Source organism: Grampus griseus (assembly GCF_964374135.1).
Source record: "Grampus griseus genome assembly, chromosome: 15".
Taxonomy (NCBI): Eukaryota; Metazoa; Chordata; class Mammalia; order Artiodactyla; family Delphinidae; genus Grampus; species Grampus griseus.
In genome coordinates, this window is record NC_139009.1 from 34,552,530 (window position 1) to 34,570,522 (window position 17,993).

General features: G+C 47.1%; 1 protein-coding gene across 3 annotated transcripts in view; it reads right to left on the bottom strand.

Annotated features, from left to right (window-relative positions):
• THADA (THADA armadillo repeat containing) overlaps positions 1 to 17,993 on the bottom strand; it is a 314,312-nt gene that overhangs the window by 36,950 nt on the left and 259,369 nt on the right. For all 3 annotated transcript variants that reach the window (XM_082672019.1, XM_082672020.1, XM_082672018.1), the window contains 2 exons: positions 14,446 to 14,599; positions 10,704 to 10,835 (listed from right to left, as the gene is read on the bottom strand). In XM_082672019.1, the coding sequence (XP_082528145.1) occupies positions 10,704 to 10,835; positions 14,446 to 14,599 (286 nt within the window). The remainder of the gene's footprint in view (positions 1 to 10,703; positions 10,836 to 14,445; positions 14,600 to 17,993) is intronic.

A 17,993-nucleotide genomic window follows, 5' to 3' on the forward strand; every position in this document is an offset into this window, starting at 1 on the left:
GTGTGGTGGCCAGATGTGATTTCTCAGGCAGTAGCTATGTTGTAAGAGTCCGGGTTTGACGATGCTTTGGTTGCTGGGGCTGGACGAAGGTGATCAGTCCTCTGGCAGGTCTGTAGGTGAGTGGACTCAGCGGGGAAGGGCATGGGTCAGTGCCAATGACAGGTGTGGATGGAGGGAGTGGGAGTCAGGCCCGAAGCTGGGGGCCTGGGGGTGCTGCTGACCAGCTGCTGGCCTCAGTCATCCTAACCAGCCCAGGGGTAAATGGGGATGGGGGCCCATCTCTGCTCATCCCTGACAGAGAAGTGACCCCAACTCTTGAAACTGGCTTATGTTCAAAAGGGAAGACTGCTCACACTAGTGCACATCCTGACACAGCCTCTCGGGGGAAAGTGGCAGCTTCTGAGGTCAGAAAGGAAAGCACAGGAGAGGAGAGTTGAGGCCACGAGCAGGGGAATGAGGATCACTGGGCACTGGGCTCGTCCTGATGAAGTGGGAAGATGAAACCCTGCAGCCACGCCAGCGCCAGATGGCCTTAGCCCCAGGCTGTGGGCTCACCGTCACCAGTGGGGCCATCACCTTGGACCCAGGGAACACGAGCAGCAACAGGGGAGGTAAAATGATGCAGAGATGACCCTCATTTCCTTGAGAGGAGCCTGTTGTTGTCTCTCTGAGGCTTAGTCACTGGGAGGCCATGTAAACAATCCCATCACCCTAGCGACCAGGCCCAGGCAGGGGTACTCCGTGGAGGCGGCAACCTGCTCCCAGATTTAACAGGAGCATTAGTTTGCATCCACTTCTGCACATCAGGTGGGCCGGCTGCCAGTGACACACTCGCTGAGATGCAGGTGAACGTTATGGGTCCAGGCTTCCTGGGACAGCAACTGATGGGAAGGGCGCTGGGTACATGGTAACTGGGGCTCCGCTAGGTTAGTCCACTGAAGCTGGGGTGGGGGGCTCCTGCCTTGATCAAGCAACCTAGTTTTGAAGGAATAAATGAGAAAATAGAGAACTAATTCCTACTTGGCTACTTTCCTTCAACAGCCATTTTCCCGTGCTCTCTGCCCAGGCAATGCCAGGGGTCTGCTTGGGAGTTAGAATCACAATTCCTAACTTCTTGTGTTTCCTCCCCTGGAACCCTACTAACGATACAGATGGACATTCAGATGGCCCTGGGAGAAGGCCCGGAAGGGAGCAAGGCCGTGGAATTTCAGGGCTGACTGCAGGGTGTGGTTTTATTGCTGGGAGATGCCTGGTTTCATAGAACACTCTGTTCTTCCCACCCCTGTGATGATGGAGTTCCTCCAAGCCCTCTCTTCCAGGGAATCTGCCTTACCCCACGGCACCGATCTCACCCCCGATGGGCTCTTTCCAACCCAGGAGTCTGGATTATTCTCAGTGGGCACCCGACATTTCTGTCACTTCCTTTCTGTAAGTCGAGGCTTGGGGAGCAGTAGAGAGAAGTACTGTTCTGTGTCTCAGGGGGCCTGTGTTTTAGGCCTCATTTCCCCACTAATTATGTTACACTGGGGAAATCAATTACCTTTCCTGGACTTCAGTTTCCCCATCTATAAAGTAGAGGCTCTAAAACCCCCAGGTCGTGTGATTCTCTTTCTCTAGGAAGGACTGGAAAATGGGGACACACTCAGCCTTCACACAGGACCTCCTGTCACTTCCGGCTGCAACTGTCCCAGCCGCGGCAACTTCTATTCCCTTCTTCAGGACAAGTTCTGTGTATCTGAACTCTTGGGTCTCCAATCCATTTTCTTGGGTTATGATTTCAGTGTCTCCTTTTTAAACACAGCAGAGTTTAGAAGACCCTCAATGTCCCCTTTCTATTAACTCCTGGGTTGCAAACGTAGAGGCTGGGTGGCATTGAAAGTGCAAAGCCTTTGTCACCACAGGAACCTGAGCTCCAAGTCCAGCTTGACACTCATCTCCCACAAGACCTGGGGTCTGCTACTTCAACTCTTTGAATTTCAGAGGCCTTCCCTGGTGGTCTAGTAGTGAGGACTCTGCATTCCCAATGCAGGGGGCATGGGTTCTATCCCTGGTCGGGGAACTAAGATCCCACATACCACACAGTGCAGCCTAAAACCAAACCAAACCAAACCAAACCACCAAACAAAAACAACAACAATTCTCTGAATTCCAGGTTATCCATATTTAAAATGGAGAAGATAGTAAAATATCTCATAGAGTGGCTGTGAGGATCAAAAGAGGTAAAATGAAGCAGGAGCCTCCAGAGGGAAATGTTCTCCTTCCCCCTACCCTGCCCCGGCCTACACAGAGTGGGGAAGAGACAGCGAGGCAAGGGCCCCAGGAGGAAGGGGCCCCCATTCTCAGAGTTGCAGCCACCAACCTTTGCCTTCCAGATGGACTCATTCGGCACTGGTCCCAGCCCCCTGACCAGGGCATGATGAACAACTGAAAGGTTTTCCTCGGCTGGGCACTTCCCAGGGCCAGCCCCATGCTAGACCCAGGGGCCCCCGTGGATGAAACCCTTGCTCAAGAAATTCCATCCAGCAGGGACAGGAAGGAATGGAAGGGAGAGGGGGAGTTAGTCTAGGACCCACCACTGTGGCCTTGCCTGAGTAGATGCTCAGTCAGCTCCTGGCTGAATTAGGGTCTCTGGGAGGAGGTGGGCCTAAGGGAGCTGATTTAACCCGCCCTAACAAGGATCCACCACCTCTGGGCAATTTCACAGCAAAGAATCCACACAGCTCCACCTCTTCTGCCTTCGGTCGTTTCTAAAAACACTAATCTCTGTTGGGTTTAACTACTGCGATTGATACATGCCCCCATTCCTTCATTCTGTTGATCATCCAATAGTGATTTCTGTTGAGCATTATGTACCAGGTTCTGGGAAAACAGTAATGAGCAAAGCAGACAAAAGTCCTACATTCCTGGAATTTTTATTCTGGTGGAGGGAGACAAATAACGAATTAAATAAACAGTAAAATAATAAGTTGTCAAAGGATTATGCAGAGAATGAAACCAGCAGGGTAAAGTAATAGTAAATGAGCAGCTACTGTAAACTGAGTGGTCAAGTCGTTTCTATGGACATGACACTGAAGCTGAGATTTGAAATGACAAGGAGGCAGCTGGGTGGGACCAGGGGAGACCATTCCAAGCAGCAGGCCCAGCTAGTGCAAAGCCCCTGAGGCTTGGTGAGCTGGAGAACCCCAAAAAAGGCTGGAGTGCTGGAGCCGAGAGAGAGGGAGAGGGCGTAGCAGGGGATGAGGCTGGAGAGAGAGGCCGGGGAAAGGTCGGGAGGGCTTTATCTGTTACTTCAGGAGTTGAGTTTTACTCTGAGAAAGAAAGGAAGTCAAGGGAGAGGTCTGAGGAGGAGAGCAACATCGTCAGATCTATTCCCTAAGAAAGGCCCTTCAACAGCTACAGGGACTGGACTGCAGGCAGACTGGAGCAGAGGCAGGAAAAGCAGGCTGGAGGTTTTTGCAGAAGTCCAGGTGAGAGATGCTGTGGCTTGAACTAGCACATTAAACAAGCCTTGTGGACAGACACTTTGTAAATACTTGTTGAATGAATGAATGAATGAATATGCGTGATGTCACCACTTTTTGCCTCATACTTAAGTAGTAAAAGAAAAACCTGTGGTTTATCTAGGTAAGAGTAAGAGGAGTGAGAAAACAATTTAGAATTTAAAAATAGGCACAAAGAAATGAGATGCAAGTAGGTTTAGCTTGTCCCCAGGGGCATTTAGGTCAGGCTTGGAGGCAGTTATGAGGGGAATTCTAGTGTGGTGGTCACTCTTCTCCAGAAAAAGGTACTTGGTACATGCCCATGAGATTATACTCACGGAGCTTAAAGGCCGTCTAAAATGGAGGCTGGGGCCAGGCTCTGGTACCTCTGAACAGAAAAGACACCTTGGAGACAGTGTATCTGAGCAGATTAGGAAAGAAGCTATCGGAAGGCAGAGGGAGGACTGAGGCCAGACCTGGAGGACCTGACCCTGCGAACTTGCAGGAACTGGGAAAAGCGCAGGGCCTTCCGCTGGGCACGTGGCTGGTGCAGCAGGAGGACTTGGTGGGCAGCTCTGGAGGTTCCGGTGATGCAACCATCTGCAACTCAGCATGAAGCCCACAGGCCTGGGGCTTTGCTGACGGGGCCGCTGTGTAATGCCACAGTGACCCGACCTCCCTCCCTGCTTGGTCAAGGGCTGGAGCGTGGGAGCTGTGTTCACACTCTCATGCTGTCCCTTGGGCTCTGTGTGGTGATGACGGGGTGTGTGTCTGTGTGAGAGGTGGGGTGTGTGTGGCAGAGGGAGGAATACACCTGGGGGGAAACTGACCAGGTGTCTGCTCTCTTCTTCTTCATCTTGCCCCGCTATATGACTGTTTCCACTTAGCCCCACAATGCCACCTGCCTCCTGCCCTGTTCTCTAACCTCTAGTCTCAATTTTGCTACATTTTGCTCCTGCTTCCCCTCTTCCGCCTTCCTGCTAAGCTCCCTCACTATTCCAGAGTCTCTGTGGGTCCTGGTGCAGAGCATGGAGGCTCCTGCAGTGTCTCCCGGTTACCCCAGGGCCGCGGCCCACAGCCCCGGGCTGGCTCTCTGGCCCTGCAGTCTGAGACTCAGACCCGAGTGGTATGAGTGAGGAAGGACCAAATAGTAAGGGAGAGCTACCGGCTCTTATCCCACAAGCCCCATACAGTGAGTCGCTCACTTTGTCCGAATCAATGAACACCACGGCCCCTTGGGCCAGCTCTAGCCGGGAGGGTCAGTCTGCCTGTTACGGAGCTTTGGTGTTTAAGGGGCTCTCTAATCTCCTTGGGGAACTCGGGACTGACAGACTATTACTGACTGTTAGGTGGCCTACTGTGGTGGAAGATCAGCCCATCAATGCCCATTGAGCACCTACTGTGTACCTAATAGAAGACAGTCTCTAAGCTCACAGGATAGTTGGGAAGATAAACTAAATAAAGTATATGATGGAGAAAATAATAAAAGAGTAGAAAATCAAGGGCTATTTATAACCAAATGCTGCAGGGGTTCAGGAAAACGAGAGAGCCTGGAGGGTAGGGCCATTGTAGAGAAGGTGGGATTTAATGTGTCACCACTAAACATTTGTATCTGGCAGAATGAGCAGAAGTTTTATGATTTTTTTGTGTGTGGGGGTGTGGTGGGAGGGAGGGATCGGAACTCCCTGGAGCCAGTACTCCAAGGAAAAGAACCACCCATCGCTCACACATGTGAGGACATGTGCGCTCGCTTCTCTCTCCCCTGCTGTATCTGTCTCTCTTTCTTTCTTAAAAGTCTTTTACAATCTCTTCATTAGAAAGTTTCTACCTTTTATGTCAATTATAGCTAAATAAAAAAGTTTCTACCAAGAAGTCATCCTTCTTGAACCTAAACACTGACAGTGATTTGAGGTCTGGGCCCCCCTTAAAATTCCTTGTTAACTGGCTTCTCTTTCTTATCCTGCAACAACTAAAGCGACTGTTGGGTATCAGAAACTTTCTTTGAATCTCATAAACGGAAACGGGGAAAGGGAGGAGGCCTCCTGAATCAGGCGGCAAACTCTGGATGAAGCTGGAAGAGGAGGGAGGGAGGGAGATCCTGAGCTGGAGAGGGTGCGGTGCCGGAGGAAGGGGCTTCAGAAGGCTAACAGCTCCCACCCATCTCCTGCCCAGAGAGCCCCCAGCTCTGCAAGGTGAGCACCAGGGTTCCGCCCGAGGGCCTCCAGATTGAGCCATCTCTGCGGGACCCCTCAGGTCAGAGCCTTCCATCCTCTTACTCTGGAGTCCTCAAGTCTGACACTAGCCTATCGAGTTAGACCCAAGAGAGACCCTGTAACAGAGACAAAGGGTTCTACATAAAAGAGAGGCTATGCAGATGCCAACTGTTACATATAGGATGGATAAACAACAAGGTCCTACTGTACAGCACAGGGAACGATATTCAGTATCCTGTGATAAACCATAATGGAAAAGAATATATGTATTATAACTCGATAATCATTTTGCTGTGCAGCAGTAATTAACACAACATTATAAATCAACTATACTTCAATTACAATTAAAAAAAAAAAGGCTAGAGAATAACCCCGAATTGCTGAATTCTGGCCATCTTCTAGACCTTTGGGTGGGTTGCTTTTTTTAAAGGTGCTTTTTAATCCTCTCCTCCTCCTAAACAGGCTGTTAAAATTCATACCTTCACAGGGGCCTCTCCTGTTGCTTCCACCCAGAACTCTGTCTGCCTCACTTGAGAATCACACAAAGCTAGTGATTTAAATTTAAATAGTGTCCAGGCTGGTTTCTTCCCTCACACGGAAGCCCTTGTTCAAAAGAGTTCTGATGTGAAATCCTGATATATGAGTCTATAAGACAGATGTGAGCGAGCTGCTCAGGCAGAAGTGGGAGAGCCCAGGGAAGTGGCAGCGGCCGAGCTACGGCCTTGAGTGTCTCCTGCTCTTGAAACGAGAGCTCTTTCCAGAGCATTTCGAGGCTTGAAGTCAAGTCAGAGCAGGGGCAGGAGAGAGGTGGAGCCCCACCTGGAGTCCTGCCCATACACTGTCTCTTCCTGGCTGTGAACTTCAATGCCCTCCTCTTGAGCCCCAGATGTGCCATTTCTCCTGTCCCTCTTGGCATGCTGTGACTGGCATAGAGGGGAGGGGAGGGGCAGGGAGGGTCCCGCTGCTGGGGCTTCCTCCCATCTAAAGCTGAAGGGGCCTCAGGGGTGCTCAGAGGGCTGTTAATAGCCCATGAGTTCCACCTTCCAGGTGACCATGTTGAGTGGCGCACATGCAGGAGGACAGCAGAAGAGCTCGGCACGCAAGAAGGTGAACAACAAATCCATCCTCACAAGGGTTATCTAAACACTGAGTTATTTCCCCTGGACCTTCCAGAATCATTAACTAATTCACACCACAAATCTCCACCTAAAGCTAGCCGTGTGCACAGCGACTGGTTTCATGCTTGCCTCTTCCATGGTTTCTAGCCAGAGCTACCAGCACCAGCAGCTGCCCTGTGACGGCTTGCCGGGGGCTCCCAGGGGCACTGCGCCGTGTGCTGGAGAGGGCAGGACAGAGCCGGACAGCGCACTCTGTTCCTCCAGCAGATAAAGGTCCCCCTTTGCCCTCTCAGTTTCCACTGCCGATCTCTCCAAGGCCTAAGGAATACTCTGTCCCAGATCACAGTGACTTGTGGTCTCTAAGTGCCTTTCCCAATTCCAGGAAGTTTCACTTCCTGGAACGCGATAGCTCAACTGCTTTGTCAGTGCCAGAGGCGTGTCGAGGTGTTTCCCCTAGATACCTCCCAGGTTTGAAACCTTGAGGTCATCTCTGCTTTCCCTTCTCTCCCACCGCCCACAAGCACAGCCCCCAAATCCTCTCGAGTCTACCCCATGCTCTCTCCGCCCATCACCACTGATGGTGGCTCATGAGGACTCTTGCTACCAGTTCCCAGTTGATCTCCTGACTCACCCCCAACCCCGATCCATCTCACGCACGGCTGCCAGAAAGAGCCCCTCACACCCACGTTCCTGGCAACACTACTCCTCTGTCTGAAAGTTCTCCAGCTTCCCTTCACCTATAAGAGGAGGTCCTTGGCTTGGCATTCAAAGCCCTCCCAAGTGTGGCCACTCCCGCCTTTCTAGCTTTGCCTCCTGCTCCGCCCCCCAGCCTCAACCTATGTTCTGGCCACACAAGTCCACTTGCTGCTCCCCAATCAGCTCCCAAGTTGTCCCCAACTCCAGGTTTGGCTCCGGCTTTTCCTTCCGTGTTGAACTGCTCTCATCTGTGTGCCACTTATCCCTTCCTTTGGGCCAGCGCCACTCTCAGGAACCTCCCTAGACCCCGCAATCAAAATGCACCTCCATCTTCTCCACGTCCCCAGCAGGCTGTCAGTATGAGCACAAAGCTCTTTCTTCCCCATCTAGCCCTCATTTACAGGATGAGGTCTCAGAGGCAAGGAGTCCTCATGATTTCTTTCTTTCTTAGGAGGAGAAGTAATTAGTCTTCTCAAAGAAGACATTAAATATTAACATAATTTAATATTATTATTTTACTGTGGCACTTTTTAAACCACTGATTTGAGGACAAAATTAATGAAATGACACATATTTTCAAGGTATTCAAGACTCAGTAGTAATAATGGACTTTGGAACACCAAAGAGCAAACCATTAGCAGGGTATGCTACAAAACCCCTGTGTGCTGAAGGAATGTGAAAAGTTACCATCAGCTGCTTGGTATCCTTGAGAGATGTCAAAACAAGACAATATTGTTCTAATGAATCAGCTGGCTAAACTTCTGACTAAAGTGAAAAATCAGGTGGTGATACTCAATCGTCAGTTACTTTTCAGTCTAAAGCAGAAAGATGTGCATTTTTTGCTTAAGAAAATCACGCTGCATTACAGAGATTCTGTTTAAGCACTGCTATCAGGCAGAACAGAGAACACGCGGGGACACGCTGAATGAGTATCCCCACACAGCGACGTCATGCTGCTGAGATCTCTGAATGGGAGGTATCTGGCTTGGGTTTGATTTTTCGGATGCAAAAATTCACTCAAAATGAGTTAAAAAAAAAAAAAGGTGGGGGGCAGGCAGAAAGGAGTCACACTGGGGGGGGTGGAATAGTTGATAAACCAGCCAGATGGTGTACCAATATATACTGTGTTAGCCTTTTCTAGTTGTAGACTTGGGTTTTTTAAAAAACATTTTATTTTCAAATAATTTTAAACATATGGAAAAGATGCAAGTACAGCAACTACCTATCTGTGTTTACTATTTATACGCACAGTTTTATTTTTTTCTGAACCATTTGAGAGTAAGTTGCAGGCGTTGTGCCCTTTTCCACCTTAATATTTCAGTTGTGTATTTCCTAAGAATAAAAATATTCTCTTACAAAACCATAGTATGGTTATCAAATTCATGAAATTTAATATTGATTTTAATCTATAGACAATATTTCAACATTGTCAGCTATTCTAATAATTTCCTGTATGGCTTTTCGCCCCTCCAGTACAGGATCTGGTCCAGGGTAACATACTATGTTTAGCTGTTACAGAATTCTTGTCTTTTCACACCTCAGATTCTCTGTTATGGACCAAGATGGGGAATACAAAGATAGACAAGTAGGCTTTTACATTACTTACTCCCTCAGAGGCTTTCACACATGGAATTTCACACGCAAAGGGCACTCCAAATATAATTACTGATTTCTATTTCTTGAGAAAAAAATTCAAACCAGAAGGAGGGAGAACATGGTAATATAGTTTTACTATAAATGAACTGGGAAAAATTCTGAAAGAAATAAAAGTAGCAGGGCAAAAGCCCTCAAGACTAGGAGGGAAGAAGTCCACTTATGAATTCCACCATGAAGTGATCTTTCCCATCTTTGGTGAGAGGGTCCTATAGAAGTCTAGTGAGTGTTACGTTCCACCAAATGCTCACTGAGCACTTGCTCGGTGCTCCGTGTGTCCTTCTAAGGAAAATGCACAATTGGAAAAAGGAATGAATCATTAATGGCAGAATTTTAGGTATGTGGACAGGGATGGGGAGAAGGCTGCCAGTACAGCACTCGCAGCACCGATCTGAATGTTTTCCCACTGAGAGGCCAAGCTGATCCTGGCTAAATGTGCCCTGGAGTAGTATTACTGGGAGATTATTAAGACACCAGCTCCTTGCATACATGTAGAGAAAAGTGCCCAGACCATTACAACGGAGGACTCAGGTATGGGGATGTTCGCACATTCTAAGAGGAGCTTCCAGGGACCACAACCGTACCCATGGGAATGAGGGGCCCGAATCAGTTACCAACACTGTATGGCTATTTCCCCTCCCATTCTGCTGTCCATTAAGGTAAACGTCTTTGCTCAGCCTGTGACTACCTGTCTCAAAATGGTGTTCTTACTTCTCTTTGGGATGGCTGACGCAGAGATCTTTCCTGACACCTAGCCCCAAGTGCATGGAATCCAAGTCCACCAGAGTGGTCACCCTCCCGCACGGCCATTTGCCCAGAGGTGTGACCTTGCTTCTACTCCACCTAGCCCCATCCCTTCCACCCAGCAGCTCATTTTCCACCTGCAGCCTGGAGTTCCCTTTTGCTTCCACAGCATTTGCCATTGCATACAGATAACTAGGGCCCAGGGCCCTAACAGCTCATATTATGAACTGAGTGGCTATGAGCTCAGAACTACCCACCTAGGCTGCTCCTCTTTCCACTCCCCTCCTGCCCCCTGGGTTAACGTCACCACCCAATGAGGAGCCAAGGCACAAAGAGGAGCAACTTGACTGACACTCATCTGTTTCTTTTATGTGTAGAAATGCACAGAGGAGCAAAATGATGGATCTAGATCTCTGGATTATGTAACCACACAGAAAATCCAGACTTGGCCTTATTTAAAAAGGATGTCAATGTAACTAACAAAAGGCACTGTTTACTACATTTCTACCTCTGAAAGCAATTTTTCTCTATGACGTCCTAGAGCAGGGGTCAGCAAACTGTGGTTAGCAAATCAAATCTGGGAAGCCACCCGTTTTTATAAATAAAGCTTTATCGGAACACAGTCACGTACACTTGTTTTCCTATTGTTTATGGCTACTTTCCCACTAAAATGGCAGAGTTGAGACAGAGACTGAATGGCCAACAAAGCCTAAAATATTCACTCTCTGGCCCTTTATAGAAAGTGTGCCAACCCCTGGCCAAGAGCAATCAGGCATCGAAGAAAGATAAGAATGAGGTACCTGTTGACTGGCAAGTGTTTTCCTGTGACATGGCAGTCATCACGGTTTCTGTGGCTGCATCTCGGATTACTTGCTCCTCACTCTGCAGGAGGGTGAGGACACGTTTCCAGAGAGCAAGCGTATCTTGCAGTCCTAAGGCGGCCAAAAAGAAATCAAATTACCTAGGATGCAACTTACAAGCAGGTACAAATACTGCTTCACATCTAGTATTGAATGAGCAACAGTTACTTCTTTTTTGTGGGTACTGCAAGGAAGGGAGACTTGAGAGTCAGATAAATGCCAGAAGAGAGAGGACCCTAAGGGGACAGGTCTGAAAGTGTCCTTTTGAATAGGAAACACTTCTGGAGGCAACCAGCCCCAGGCAAGGCCCCCTAGAAGGTATGGCCTTGGCTGACTAAGGCCCAGCTGTCAACGGGCCTTAGTCAATGACTCATGCTTCTCAGAATGAAACTTTATGCATCAAGAGTGCTTTGGGGAAACTAGCCCAGTGTTAATTTGAGTGACTGTTTCAGCTTATAAATTCTGAAAGCAAAGTTTCAATCAAGATTATGCTTTGGGGGGCAAGAATTGAAAAAAGCAAAGAACCATGATAAAGGCACCAGCCTGTGCCACGTCTACGCAGGGCCCACGACCTGACTGCCATTGCCCCTGGGCAGGGACCCTATCAAGTCCCTGTGCATTGTGCTGCTGGGGACCAGAGACCAGGAACAGACAGTGTCTGCCCCTGAGCAACCGAAAGGGACATCAAGTGGAGAACACAAGGTAAGGAGAAGGCAGGGCTGGAAACACGTGGCTGTGACTCACCACAGGGAAAGGTCCCAGGAGACTGGTGTAATGGGAGATGGACTGTGTGAGGGGAGAGGGGGCAGGGCCTCAAAGGAGGGACACATACTGTCCAGGTGGGGTGAGTTGCCACGGAAGACCACCACTCATCATCCCTTGATGTTCAGTGGGGAACCAACCCTGCCCTGAGAGCTCTCCTTAGCTCACCCTCTCCCTCATCTGTCCACAGAGAGCCCAATATCAGAGCCACCAATGCTCTAGTCATACTGAGAGCAGCAATGGCTCCCTCTGGGGTTTGTGCTCTCCTGTCTGTTATAAATCTGGTTTTAAATTTTACTCAGTCTTTCAGAATCTATCCATTCTAATTGTTCTCTAGGGTTTCAAATTTCCCTTTCTTAACATTTTCTTATACCGCTAAGGTCCTCATCAATCTTCCCTCTTTAGTCCATTTCAATTTTTCTTTCTCCTTAAATGACTTCGGTCTGCCCTTGACTTGTCCCCATGCACTTTATGTCCTTTGCCTCTCAGTTCTGTGCCTGTCTTTCATGTTCTTGCAGGCCGCCAGCCACTGCCGACCTCCTTCCTCATTGCCTGTGATGCCCTAAACAGCTCCAGCAATTCATGATGAACCAATGGCTTTTGCCCAGGACTCAGTTTTACTCAGAAATTCTACATTATTCCACACACATTTTCCTGCTATGAACCAGGGTCAGAGCAGCCAAAGTCACCCAGAAGATGTGCTGCAAAATGATATTACCTTCCCTGAGAAGTGTCACCAAAGTTTATAAACCTTTGCTCTTATTCCTCTGGGTCCAATGATTAAAGCAAAATTGTAGCAGGTCCCCTTTCAGTCCCCCTTTGGGTATAGAAAAGATGCCTAAAAGTCACTTAGAACAGGGGTCCCCACCCCCGGGTCCGGGGCCTGTTAGGAATCGGGCTGCACAGCAGGAAGGGAGCAAGCGAAGCTGCATCAGCCGCTCCCCATCCCCGCCTCACCGCTCGCATGACCGCCTGAACCCTCTCCCCACCCCGTCCCCGTCCGTGGAAAAACTGTCTTCCACGGAACCAGTCCCTGGTGCCAAAAAGGCTGGGGACCGCTGACTTAGAAGAAAGATGTATGAAGATACCAAAGACAACTCTTTATCTGAGAGATCCAGAGACATGAGACACCTGATTGGTCTGAACTCCGATAACACTCAGAATTTGAATCCCACCATCTGAAAAAGCAGTTCTTTTCTTTATTCTGTAAATCTTTTCTCCACAACTACACTGAAAGCTCCCCGGATGCAGGGACCATGATTTATTCTCCAGGGCTGGGCATGGAAGAGGAGAACAAAAACAGAATTCCCATAATGGATGGAAGAGAATCTCAGCATGGTTAATATGGGGGTAAGATGGCAGGAGGGGGCAGGGCCAGGACTCAGACATGGCTTTGGGTCCTGAGTTTTCCTTTCAGTAAACCCTATGCTTAAAACAAAACACTACAATTAAAAAAAATTTTTTTAAGTTAAAGCAAAAACCCCTATGGTTTTTCAATTCCTTTGGGTTTCCTAAAGCTCGGTTTTCTCAACCACCATTGATATGATGCTCTTTCCTAATTATAACTCTTGAAGGACAGGGGGTGGCAGTGAGGAAAGAGACATGAAGGTAGAGAATATGGTTGGAGCTGTACATCTATTTGATTTCAAAATATCTCTACCTTTACTTCCCAAAGATGCCTTAAACTTTTTTTATTTTATTTTCTGGCCACGCTGCACGGCATGCAGGATCTTCCCCAACCAGGGATTGAACCTGTGCCCCCTGCAGTGCAAGCTCAGAGTCTTAACCACTGGACCACCAGGGAAGTCCAAAGACGCCTTAACTTAAAACTACTTTCAGTGAAAGGAACCAGCAGTCTTCTTAGTCACTTAAGCCAGAAGCCTGGAAGTCATCCTTGAATGTTCCCTTTATATTGACCTCAACACCAAGCCCTGTTGATTCTACTTCCTAAATGCCTTAGAGCCTGGCCTTTCTTCTTCCTCAAGGCCACACTTCACTCTGTCCCATTTATTTCTCACCAAGGTCACTGCAATAGGCTTCCTGGAAGAGGTGATGGTTAGGCTGAGTCTTGAAAGACCAACAGGAGTCAGTCGAGCAGCAGTCTGTTTAGAGAACTGTTCTCCGCTGATGACGCATGGGGAGTGGTGGCCAGTGAGGAGGGAGAAGCAGGCAGGGCACAGAAGAGGAAGGGCCTTCTGAGCCAGGCTAAAGAGCATTTAGGTTTTATCCTGAAGGCAATGGGCACCCACTCAAAGGCTTTAAGCAGTGGAGGAAAATGCTCAGATCTGTATTTCAGAAAGACCCCAGAGGCTTTTGGAAGCATAAGGAGAATGGCTTGGGGGACAAGACAGAAAGAAAAGAGGCCAATTAAGTGGCTGTTGATGGGGCTTCCCTGGTGGCACAGTGGTTAAGAATCCGCCTGCCAATGCAAGGGACATGGGTTCGAGCCCTGGTCCGGGGAGATCTCACATGCCGCAGAGCAACTAAGCCCGTGTGCCACAACTACTGAGCCTGTGCTCTAGAGCCCGAAAGCCACAACTACTGAGCCCGCGTGCCACAACTACTGAACCCCGCGCGCCTAGAGCCCATGCTCTGCAACAAGAGAAGCCACCCAATGAGAAGCCCGCGCACCGCAACTAGAGAAAAGCCTGCGTGCAGCAACAAAGACCCAAGGCAGCCAAAAATAAAAATAAATAAATAAATTTATATTAAAAAAAAAAGAGGCTGTTGGTGAAAAGTGATTAGAGTAAGAGAGTGAGAGGGTGGGAAGATCTTTGAAAGATGTAAAGGTATGGTGTACGCTGTCATCTTTCATCTTCCCTTCTTTTTTTAACCTAGAGCATCTATTCACGCTTTTAGTGCATTTGGTACGATGGACACCTCCCCGCCCCCCCAGCCAACAGCGGCTCAGCGCACTTACCAAGAATGGGATGGGGGTTGGTGAGGAAAAATGGTGCAGTGCTGGTGAGAACTTCAGCAGCGGCCAGCCTGGACTCGGTGGGAAGATGATCTTCACAAGAAGAGAGGACCAACTGAACCCACTGCTTCAGGTTGGGGGCCACCAAGTCCCTGGTCTAAAAGTACAAAGTATACATACAGCAGTTCAGAAGATGCGACATGGGCAGACGTGGAATTAGGGATGAGCTACATATGCGCTTCCCAGGCTCCCTTGCATCGGGGAGTAACGTGATTAAGTTCTGACTAATGGGATGCCATTAAAAGTGGTATCTGTGCAATTTCAGGTAATATGTAAGGAAATATGTGTGACCTTCACTTCTTGGGTTTCTCTGTCCTGCTAGTTGAACAAGGACAAGATGATGGGAGCTGGAGCAACTATCTGGGACCAGAAGACGGAAGCCACTTATTAAGGACAGCGGAACAACAAGGTAGAAGGGCCGGGGAGCCCAATAATGTCATGTCACTATCTGCTTTGGATTGCTTCTCTCTGGTTTAAGCCACTGTATTTTTGAGTTTCTGTTACATTTAAAGCAGCATCCTAACTAACATTATTGTTTAAACAAAGCCCTATTGTTGTTTCTTTATAGTAACAGCTTTATTGAGATACAGTTCACATACCATATAATTTACCCATTTAAATACATAATTCAATGATTTTTAGTATATTCACAGATATGTGTGTACAACCATCACCACAGTCAATTTTAGAACATTTTCATCACCAAAAAGAGAAGCCCTGTATACTTTTTTATTTTATTTTATTTTTTTGGCGGTACGCGGGCCTCTCACTGTTGTGGCCTCTCCCACTGCAGAGCACAGGCGCACAGGCTCCGGACGTGCAGGCTCAGCGGCCATGGCTTATGGGCCCAGCCACTCCACGGCATGTGGGATTTTCCTGGACTGGGGCACGAACCCGTGTCCCCTGCATCGGCAGGCGGACTCTCAACCACTGCACCACCAGGGAAGCCCCAGCCCTGTATATTTTAGTTATCATCCCCATCCTGTCAGCTCCCCCTCACCCAGCCCTAAACCATTAATCTACTTTCTGTCTTTATGGATTTGTCCGTTCTGCACATTTCATATAAACTGAATCATACAGATGGCCAACAGGCACATGAAAAGATGCTCAAAACCACTAATTATTAGAGAAATGCAAACCAAAACTACAGTGAGGTATCATTTCATACCAGTAAGAATGGCCATCATTAAAAAGTCTACAAATAATAAATGCTGGAGCAGGTGTGGAGAAAAGGGAACCCTCCCCTACACTGTTGGTGGGAATTTAAATTAGTGCAGCCACTATGGAGAACACTTTGGAGGTTCCTTAAAAAACTAAAACTAGAACTACCATATGATCCTGCAATCCCACTCCTGGGCATATATCCGGAGAAAACTCTAATTGGAAAAGACACATGCTACACCAATGTGCACAGTGGCACTATTTACAATAGCCAAGACATGGAAGCAACCTAAGTATCCATCGACTTTATCCATGGATAAAGAAGACGTGACATATATACACAATGGACTATTACTCAGCCATAAAAAAGAATGAAATAATGCCATTTGCAGCAACATGGATGGACCTAGAGATTATCATACTAAGTGAAGTAAGTTAGACAAAGACAAATATCATATGATATCTCTTATATGTGGAATCTAAAAAAATAGTATAAATGAACTTATCTACAAAGTAGAAATAGACTCACAGACATAGAAAACAAACTTACAGTAACCAAAGGGGATGGTGGATGGGCAAGGGGAGAGATAAATTAGGAGTCTGGGATTAACATATACACACTACTGTATATAAAATAGATAAACAACAAGGACTTACTGTATAGCACAGGGAACTATATTCAGTATCTTGTAGTAACTTATAATGGAAAAGAATCTGAAAAAGTATATATATATATAAAAAACTGAATCAAAATTAACTATACTTTAATAAAAAATGGTTAAAAAATTGAATCATACAATATGTGGTCTTTTGGGACTGACTTCTTTCACTCAGCATGTTTTCAGGGCTCATCCATGCTGTAGGATGTATGTATCAGTACTTCATTACTTTTTATGGCTGAAAAATATTCCATTATATAGATATACCATATTTTATTTACCCATTCATCAATCAGTTGATGGACATTTGGGTTGTTTCCATCTTTTAAACTCTGGTTCTTTTCTTTTTCTAGAAAGGGGATTATTGTCGCAAATAAATTTTACTTCCCCTATCAGCTAAGCCTCTTGAAATGTTCAAAATGAGATTACTGGCTCCTCTGATCATCTATGAGCATCTACGGAACTGAACTGATCAGTGTCTTAGATCATGAGGAAGCTGCTGACTTGTTAACTTTTCTCTCCCTGAAAAATTTCCAATATTCTTCAAATATCGCTTCATTCAAGTACCAAGCAGTGCCTCGGAGATGCACATGACAACTGGTTAAATATGGCTTTAGATGAGAACGCTGTCTTTTGACAGACTTGTTAGGCTGCCCTGTGACTACTTTCTCAGAACTTGTTCCCCACCCCCCACCCCCCGCCCCAGGCTGTAGTTTTTTTAAGCAAATCCTCTCCCTTCCTACAAACTCTCCTCCTATCCTCCCCAAGACACACACATGACTTTATTTTTAGCTTTTTGCATCTCCTAGTGACCACATGGCTCTGGCCCCTTGGCCTGCCTCCGAATGACAGACCCAGAGAAACTGTGTATCTGCTTAGTACTCACCCTCTGGTCTTCTCTCTGTCCAGCCCCAGGCTCTCTGAATTTAACAATCTCCTATGTGACGTCTTCCTCAGCTCTGCCAACACTCCCTCCGGCCTCTGCTTTCCCTCAGCCTCCTTCCTACTAGAGTATCATTTAATATCATGATCTAATGCTCCTTTTCTCTCGTTAGACTGCCCTCCAGTCTTCATCCTTGTACCCCCAGTACCTCTCTCAGGGCTGCTGGAGCATAGGAATAGGAATCCACAATGTTATGGTGCCACGATCACAATGTGGTGATGTGAAACCAAGATCTTCAGGTAATTTTACTGTGGTATTGACTGCCTTCTGTTTATAATAATTCTCTGATGGTGGCATCTTTCTCATATGCCCCTAAGTATGCAAGTATTTGTCCTAAGGCATCGTTCCAGGAAGCTGTTTTTTTTTTTTTTTAAATTGAAGTATGGTTGATTTACTTCAACTATACTTACAGTGGTTTCAGGTGTACAGCAAAGTGATTCAGTTATATATATATTTTTTCAGATTATTTTCCATTATAGGTTTTTACAAGATACTGAATATAGTTCCTTGTGCTATATAGTAAATCCTTGTTGCTTATCTATTTTATATGTAGCAGTTTGTATCTGTTAATCCCATACTCCTAATTTATCCCTTTCCCACCCTCCTTTTCCCCTTTGGTAGCCATAAGTTTGTTTTCTATGTCTGTGAGTCTGTTTCTGTTTTGTATATAGATTCATTTGTATTATTTTTTAGATTCTACATATAAGGGATATCATATGATATTTGTC